This window comes from Prosopis cineraria, unplaced genomic scaffold (genome assembly GCF_029017545.1).
Source record: "Prosopis cineraria cultivar Desert tree isolate PC_DT_omini unplaced genomic scaffold, ASM2901754v1 PC12, whole genome shotgun sequence".
Taxonomy (NCBI): domain Eukaryota; kingdom Viridiplantae; phylum Streptophyta; class Magnoliopsida; order Fabales; family Fabaceae; genus Prosopis; species Prosopis cineraria.
Window position 1 is genome coordinate 10,523,674 of NW_026555343.1, and position 9,679 is coordinate 10,533,352.

General features: G+C 30.5%; 1 protein-coding gene across 1 annotated transcript; it reads left to right on the forward strand.

The window, feature by feature from the left end:
- The first annotated feature begins 3,599 nt into the window (after positions 1-3,599).
- Positions 3,600-8,148, forward strand: LOC129287702 (uncharacterized protein At1g28695-like). The gene is made up of 3 exons (XM_054923927.1): positions 3,600-3,862; positions 3,975-4,355; positions 7,511-8,148. The coding sequence occupies exons 1-3, from the start codon at positions 3,731-3,733 to the stop codon at positions 8,015-8,017; spliced, it is 1,020 nt and encodes a 339-aa protein (XP_054779902.1). The 5' UTR covers positions 3,600-3,730; the 3' UTR covers positions 8,018-8,148.
- The last annotated feature ends 1,531 nt before the right edge of the window (positions 8,149-9,679 follow it).

Sequence of the window (9,679 nt, forward strand, 5' to 3'; positions counted from 1 at the left end):
GTAAAATTTTAAAAATTTAAATTATCAAACTCAATTCATGGTGTAAACTATAAAAAAAATAATTTAACATAATAAACTTGTAGGTCTATAAATCATAACCATAATCATAAAATGAGAGTAAATTGAAAGCAAATTATTTTATCATGCTTAAAGAAAACAATTTACTCACATATAAATTAGAGTGACATAATTGCTAGTCAAAATCATGTAAATTTCGAAAACACATATTAGTCAACATTTGGAATTTTGAGAACTTAACAGAACATGTAATATATGTGGACACACAATCTACAAGGATAAATAACCAAACGTGACTTATGCCATAAAAACAAATGTTGACACACAGTTCATAAGGGTAAGTAACCCAACATAGTCAAAGCTACAAAAATAAACGTTGACACACAGTCTACAAGGGTAAATAACCAAACGTGACTTAGGCCATGAAATATGTTTAGAATCCTCTTAAAAATCACATTTCAAATACGCAAGAAGAATAATTACTTCTGAAATAAAATTTGCATCTTCAATACTGAACTTACATGAATCATTCCAAATTTTAATGTAATACTTGTTGAAAATAATATTTCATAAAGAATGTATAAACTTGCATTAATTAAACAACCAAGAATTTTCAGAGATTTATAAACAACTAATTTCATAATCTTTGAAATATATTTCTTGAGGAAATAAATGCACATATCATTATCTAATTATCCATCATTAATATTCTAGAAGTTCCAAAACTAATGTAATTCCTAAGAGTAAAATATTTTAGTAAAATTTTATTGAAAATGAAATTAAAAATAAGTTAAGGGGATATTATTCACTTACATGTTGGAGTTCAAATTCTCAAAATATTCTTCCTTTAATTCTTGTCTAAATCATGTTTTTCCACATACCCTATAAAGATATAAATAAATGAAATTTTTAACATAATTCTAAATCAACCACCATCATCTAAAATTCTAAAACTAACATCATATTTAGAGTTGATCCAAGTGCTATCATTAATATCACTAATCCCCATCAATTTGTTTTAGTCAAAACAATTCATTCATAATTCCATAACTTCCATACTAATATACTTCTCCCACCAAGCATTATTCTTCATACTTATAACTTGCCCCATTCTTGAGGTAAAAATTTTTTGATAGGTTTTGCACCAATTACTTTAGGTGCATAAATTCTAATTATTTAAGTTATATTTTTAAGCTACTCTCTCCAATCTTTTCTTAATAATTTCTTTAACCATATTCAATCCAAATAAGTTCTATTTAGCTCCAAAAATTATGACCTATATATATATATATATATATATTTATTTATCAAACTTTAGAAGGGACTTTCAACTTAAATTTGAATCTTCTCCCTCCTATAACAGCACGGCACAACAGCAACAGAAGGCATGCAAATTTTTTTTTTTTTCAATTACCCACGTACAGTCACAGACAGCAATAGGAGAGCCAAGTTTTGCCACTTTAATCACCAGTTCACATATACACAGAGCAAGAGAAGCCTAAACTTGAAACTTAATCACCTTAACTCACCACAACAGAAAACATGGATGAAGAAGTTGAAACAGACAGCTAAACAGGGGAGATATAAGCTGAATGCTGTCACCATGCACAATAATGGAAGAAGCCTGACTCCACAGCACCAATACAAGCTTACAGCAACAGCTCCACCCCAGTTTTGGTGCTTTGTGATTTCTCGGCCAGAATAACACGGATGAAATAGCACACAGAGAAGACGTAAAGACAGGGAGTACATAAGGAAAGGAATAACGAGGCTCACGACTGAACTTGAGAAAGGAAGATCTCATAAGTAAAACCTTCTAGCTCCAATGACTTGATCCTTTATTCCAGCCATACCTCGAATATGAGTAACACAGGGAAGCAATAGATCGAGAAAGAAGGAAAAAAAAAACAGAGCGGAAAGCATGAAGAGTGCACCTGAACTATGCTGAGCAGTGACAAGCTTCCTGTGACACCAGTGACAGCAAGGAACAAAGAAGGAAGAGATGGTCGGTGATGGTAGAAGCTTGGAGAGCAGTTTTAAACACTCTCAAATTCTGTCTCTCTCTCTCTGTGCACCGATTGAATAAGGAAGAGAAAGGATAATTTAATCTGATGAGGGAGAGGGTAGAGGTAATTTCATAAAGCTAAAATTACAAAAATAAACCCCCTCCATTTGGGCTTCAGCAGATTCAAAACTTGGACTCTTTACATAAATGGTTACATAGTAACCACTAAACCAAGTCTTCTTGCTACACATGTTCCCAAAATTAATATAATTACTATTAAAACACCAACTTATATATATACTTATTATTATTATTCTTATATTTCTTTTTCTAGGCTATTACAAAATTAAATGTAGCGTGGTTAACGTGTGACGTGTGTGGTAGCTACTATAGCTTAGTAAAAAAAGAAAAAAGGGGCTAGCCCTTATAGCCTATAAGCTAGCCAGTTTAGCATGCCTGTTTTGCAGTGTAGGTAAACCCAACTTGCTTTAAAAATGAGCTTATTTTTCAGGCTCAACTTGTTAAAATTGGTAGGCTAATTTCCCCCTTTTTTCTTTAAAGATAATGACAAACCTTATGAGCAATAACTACGCATGTTGATCCACATTGCTCTTGGTTGCATAAAGTTTATGAGCAAGGTCTAGGAAATTCATCAATGTTTGGCCATGTCTCTAGAATCAAAGAACACTCGTAAAAGTATTTACATATCACCCATCAATAAGGTTTTTATATTGACAACAAGATGAACTCATGACTTCTTTTGCATCAAATTTTTACCAACTGGATGAACTTTTATTGGTTGATCCACATTATGCTACCACATCATTTAGCTAATATGAAAGCATATAATTTTTTTTCATTACATCATGCCATTGATCATGGCTTTTACATATATAGAGATATTAATGATTTAAATACACACACACATTTACATTTAGATCAAATTAATTTTTTTTTGGCCAACAAGATCAAATTAAAATTGCACATTGTTTTCCAGAAAAAATAAATAAATTATACAATATTTATTGAATTTTTATTATCATTATTTATATTTATATTACTATTTGATTGATTAATTAAATTTTTGATTGCTCATAGTTATTCTTCTATTGGAGTACTAAATATGGACATTTCTCTCAACAAAAATTTAAACATTACTTTATCATGTGAGCGACTAGCCATTTTCACTGGACCCTCGCCTCGTTGGATATTAATGAATTATATTTAAACATGCATCTATCTATTTCTTGTTTATAGAGTCATTCGCTTATTCATTAAAAAATAATTATTTTGTACAAATAAATTTACAAGATGGATATCAAATATACATCAAGTACTGCTAGTATGCCGCTTTTGCTGCTGCTTGTTCTTCTTGTTTTTGTTTTTTGTTTTTTTGTTTTTAATATACATGCCCCTTTGCTTGCGAGTAAATGTTTGGTGAATCGATGAAATCCCAAGAGTCACCCCAAGAAGTTCAAACATGAATTTCCAGATACTTTTCCTATAAAGTCTATCTCGTACATTCACCTCTCTGTATCATGAAAGGGAAACTCTTTTCCACTTTCCTCCTTAAATTTTCAATCATCAGAGAACCCCCTTCTCTCTCCCTCTCCTTTTAGATCACCAACATCGCATGATCTTTCTACCAAACAACCTCACTGCTTCTCCAAACTCCCATTCATCAACAATTCTCTGTAAAGACGCGAAATGGATTATCCCAAACATACAATCGGGAATTTCGCTATCGTACTGCTATTCTTGATCGGAGTGCTTCTTCTGTTTCGGTCTTCTTCTTTCTCTAGCCCATTGTTCTTGATGCAGAAGTTACATTCAGACACAGTAAGTTGAAATCAAAAACCCCTTCTCATTTCTTGCTTCACAATGATTCGAAAGATCCACTCTTTTTTAATGTTACTATATATATCTGATTTCTTTTCTGATATTATTGTAGATCACCATGGATGAACCTCTTGATTCTGTTTTAGCGAAAGTGTCAACGGAGAACAAGACCGTAATCGTTGCAATAATAAACAAGGCTTATGCAGAACAAGACGTTAATGGCCATACCACCATGTTCGACCTGTTTCTGAGCAGCTTCTGGCTTGGAGAAGGCACGAGGTCTCTAGGGGACCACCTTCTGGTCGTGGCCGTCGATCAGATTGCGTATGACCGCTGCCGGTTTCTCCGGCTAAACTGCTTTAAATTGGAAACAGACGGTGTTGATTTTACAGGCGAGAAATATTTCATGTCCGATGATTTCATTAAGATGATGTGGAGAAGGACACTCTTTCTCTTGGATGTTCTCAAACGAGGCTATAGCATCATATTCACGGTACGTTGTTCTTTCAATTTCTTTAGAGATTTTTAGAAATAGATTGATTGATACAGTCAACTTAATTCAAAGAGATAGATCAGTTTTTTATTGAAATAATATATTGTTTTATTATGAAGTAATTCATCAAAGTTTACTGATTGGGGTTTAATTTGTGCGTCTTATGTGGGACAATTCAACTGGATAACTATAATTCTATATTTGCAGACAAAAAGGCTGTCAGTTGAAACTGTCTTGTTTTCAGGCCATATAAGTTTAAAAACATATTGAATTCCTTTGAAGTTGAAGAGAATGGTTTATCTCTATATTTGGAAACTTAATTATTGTTCGTTGATTCCTTTGATTTCTACGTTGTTAATACGCGTCTTCCTTGAGAGTCTTAATCTGTTTATATCCAATTAATGAACTTGAATAGTCTTTTTCTTTCTTAGTATATCCAAAATCCTATAATTTTACAAAATGCAGATCCCCTGTCAATCGTATATTTCTCTTTTCATCATAAATGCAATATATATCGTTTAGAATTCTTTCCGAAATTTCACTACTATATATATATATATATATATATATATTCAGAATAAACAGTACTGTTGACTGCATGTCTTCACTCTTTTTTGGCTTTTGAATGTGTTTCGTTTTCACAATTTATTGAACGATTTTTGCTTTAGCTTCTCCCGATTCTTTATTTAGTAGGTAGACAGAGCACCATTATTATTATTATTATTATTATTATTATTATTATTATTATTATTAGAAATAATATGGTACTATATTGTTGATTGTTGATTGTCATTTAACTTTATATAATGTTTTTGTTTGTTCTCTTAATTTTATAAAATAATTTTTCACTCCTTTAAACCTAAAACCATTAGTTTCAAATGATTTTGTTTTTATGTCAATTAATGATATTTTAAAATCAAACTTAATATGTCAAAATTTAAAAGTGTTTTGTTAATATTTAAAAGTTTAATGTATGAATTTTTTATTTATTTATGAAACTAACATATGTTAGAATTAAAAGACTGAATAGTTAAAAAAAAAAGAATTAAAGGACTTGTATAAAGTTAAATGATTGAAAGTATACGTCATTTTTAAATTGTTTTTCTGAATTAAGCTTGTAACATTTCTTATAGATAAATACAGAAATGACGTGTTTAGAGCTCAAGTTTGTCCAGTTTCTATTCTTGGTAGAAGAAATAAACAAAAATTGGGTGAACATCTTACGTTAGAATATTAGGTGTAAGAGATAAGTACTATATCAATTAAAGGGGTGTTAATTAGCTGTGAATTAATGTAATCGATACCGTTCTGACTACTAAATTTTGACTAAATGTAAAAGAGTTGCTGGTTAATTAATTAGTCATGGTAAGTGATTTATAGTAAAATGACACGTGAAGGGTTACCTTGGAACGGGAAATCTGGATTTAATTGTGGCCAAACACATGCCAAATTAAATAACTAAATAATTAAATTAAAGTTAAATATTGCACCTTCAGCGTTAATCTTGCTGCTTGAAACTAGAAAACACAATTTTTTCTTTGGTAATAAGTATTCGAGATTAAATTATCATTATCAATATATTACTCTCTTCAGTTTTTATTATAAGGCACTTTTAATTATCTTATTAAAACTAATGAGATATGATTAAGTTATTAACTTTGTTTAAAAATATAATAAACTTTCGATTTGACTCCTATTTAAATAAAAAATTTTAAATTTGCATTACATTTTATCACATAATAATAAGTTTAAATAAAGATAATATTAGAAAATGTAATTAATATCCAATCAAGTGTTATATATTAAGGATCAAAGAATTATTCTAAAAAAAGTCAAATAGAACTGGAGGGAGCATATTGATATTGATAGTGATGTTTATTGAAAAGTTTTTATTTAATTTTAAAGTTGTGCATGTCTTGCCTTGCACTCCTTGGAACATTCTATTATGTGGGCATACGGCGTGTGGTGGAGCACGTATATAAGTTCTAAATCAATTTTGTCTACGAGATTTATTATCAAATTTTGATTTATGTCACATCTCAGATAGCGTGTGTGAGAGCAAGTAACAGATTAAAACACACGAAATTGAAGATTGTTAATGCTTAATAATGGTTAATGATAGCTTCAGATATATATTGATTTATATTTTATTGCATTGATTAGGGTGAGTCAACAAGAAACTTAAACGAGAAATACTCGATTTTATGTTTACGTCACATGGCTAGATGGCGTATTATGTAGAAGAGTACTCACTAACGCAGGTGCATCAAATTAATCCATTTTTTATAAATTAATTGACTGATTCATTGATAATTGATAATTGATACTAAATATCCAAATAATCATTTTTCTTTATAATATATCTCAGGCAGGCAACAAAATTTTATTGTCAAATTGAATTGTATCAAAAGAAATCATTATATATCGTATCAAAGGTAGTGGTTTGCATATTTCTACTGTGTGCTGAAATTTTGTTTTCCGTTTGTTATTTCTGTCATTGTTATACTCATGCATACTGCACAAAAAATGAGAAAAATTTTAATTTTGTTTTCCTAACATTTTTCCTCTCATTGTATGTGTGGAATGAGAACAATGAAGGAAAAAGGTAAATAAACATAAAATTTTAATTCCTGTAATGGCCCAAGAAATATGCTTTCCTGGAAGATGTGAGAAGCTGTACTGCTTTACAATTATTGGATCATTGCATGTGAATCTTCCGTTAAAAAAACTTATTAATCAAATTGTATTCCTCATTTACTTTTTTTATAATTCAAAGAAGCTCGTAGTTATATAGTTAATGATAAATGTTCCTTTAATTTATAGTTACACAATAAATTTATTCAAAAAATAAATTTTGTTTTGTTATTTGCTTCCCCCTAGAATTGTGTTGTTTGCTTATTAATTACAATTGAAGTTACTAAAAGCTAGATTGATCAAGGCACTGATTCAAGAATTAATGATCAAAATCATAGTCAAATTGTAATCAAAATGGTCAAAAAAATTATTTTATCAAGATATTGGTTTAGTAGTTTATTTGTTCAATCGGGTGGATTGACCCGGATTTATATACTATGGTTATAAGAACATGAAATAAAGTTAGTTATTATCCTCACTATCTTTTTATATATGATCAAATTGAATATTCAATGGAACAGGATACTGATGTGATGTGGCTTAGAAACCCATTCACAAGACTTAGTAACGATACTAACGAGGATTTACAAATCAGCACAGACAATTACTTGGGAAATCCTTGGTCAGAAAACCATAATATCAACACAGGATTCTACTTTGTTCGATCGAACAAGAAGACCATTTCATTGTTTGAAACATGGTACAGTAAGAAGGACAGCTCCAAAGGTCATAAAGAACAAGATGTGCTTGAAGGTCTCATAAGACATGGCATTATCAAAGAGTTAGGTCTTAGGGTTAGGTTCATGGACACCCTTTACTTCAGTGGGTTTTGTCAAGATAGCAGGGACTTTAGGGCTGTCACCACCGTGCATGCTAACTGTTGCCGGACCATCACTGCAAAGATCACCGACCTTGAGGCTGTCCTCCGGGACTGGAAGCATTTTAAAATGTTGGAGTCAAGTAAGAGTAATTTGACAGCCATTGTGAAGTGGTCGGATCACCGTGCATGCCATAAGTCATGGCATTGACTGTACTTGGTGGTATGTGTAGTTGTTGAATTTACTCATTATTTAGAGGAACATTGCACTGTTGGGAAACAATTAAATACTTTTAGGGCATTTTAAGGTATTTCAAAATAAAAGTAAATTTGTGACAGAAATGCATTATTACAAATGTTTGTGTTTGTGATATGTGATGGAATTTCCCATCACATGATGATACAGAAGTATTTTCAATATAGATTTAATTTTGAGCCATGTACAATAGTATATTGTTTGCCTTCACATTGAAACAAAATCACTACAAAAAAAAAAAAGGGAATACTCGATGCTCTCTAGTTGACGCTTATTTGACAAAAATGACGAAAAAAAAGGTAGAGAGTACTTGACAGTTGTTTATACTTAACCATCCAATATATTAACCCATACTTGACACACTATTATTTACTAATAACTATCAAGTATACATATTTGATGGTTTTTAAATATAACCATTAGATAAATATGAAACATACTTGATGGTCTTGGTTAAACAAATTACAAATTAATAATTTAAAGAAAAAAATTAAAAATATACACATATTTGACACTTGTTTGAAAGTAACCATCAAGTATGCCTCACACATACTTAACAGTTATTTCCAAATAAGTGTCAAGTATGTAATATTTGACAGTTATTATGAAATAATAATCAAGTATTATCATATAAAATTCCTCCAAAATGTTTTTTCTTTGCATTTTTGCAACTCGTTTGTCATCAAAAACACACCCAAAGCCATGGGAATCCATTTTTTGTCACTCTAACTGCCAAAAAACATGTTTTTGCCCTTGATTCTTTTTGGGTTTTTGATTCTCAGCCTCTATCATTCTAGTGGGTGCTCATGTGGGTGGATTCTCAGCCTCTATCATTCTCCTCAGTCTTTATCTCTCTGTTTCTCTCTATTTTTAGCTTCTCCTCTTCTTCTTGATGTTAGTTCTTGCTTTCCCAATTATTAATCTTCATTTTGAATCTGTGGATTGTTGATTTTGACTTACATATGCAACAAGTGGTTTCAATGTTGATTATTTTGATCTCCATTATTGTTCATGTTATGTTTGTAATTTCAAGTTTTAGGTGCTTGTTGGATGCTTAATGGTGCTTGTTTCGCAATTGAATGATTAGTTCATATTTTTATTCCTTGAGTTGTCAATTTTCACATTGCTAGTTCTTGAATTGATTGAAAATTGGCTTATGTAGAAATAATTTTGAAGTTTTAAGTTGATATATATAGTGTTTGATGTAGTTTACATGATTTTAATTCAAATTTGACTTCTCATTGATGTTGTTTTTATTATTGTTAGATCATACATGTTATGGACAACTTGATTTTTCTAAAGGGATAAAGCCCTGGTAACACTCATTTTAAACCATTATACTACCATTTTTTTTAAATTATTCTTGGGTACAACTTTATGTGATTTTTGTTGTTGTGTCACACCCCAAAATTGAGGGTAATCGGCACAAGATGTGACCTGTAAAACACATCTTCGTAAGCCTATAATCTTAAATTCATTCCATTTTTAAAATGTAATCAAATTTATATTGAAATTTTAACATTTTTGATATAGTTATTATAACAAAGTTTTAAAATTTTTGTAAAAAAAAAATTCTACAAAACCTCCCCTATGAATAGCATCTTCCGAACTTTATAA

Excerpts from the sequence above, each read along its gene's own strand:
- LOC129287702 (XM_054923927.1), top strand. The coding sequence starts at position 3,731 with ATGGATTATCCCAAACATACAATCGGGAATTTCGCTATCGTACTGCTA. Across the intron at positions 3,863-3,974 it reads AGAAGTTACATTCAGACACA|ATCACCATGGATGAACCTCT; the intron begins GTAAGTTGAAAT and ends ATATTATTGTAG. Across the intron at positions 4,356-7,510 it reads GCTATAGCATCATATTCACG|GATACTGATGTGATGTGGCT; the intron begins GTACGTTGTTCT and ends TCAATGGAACAG.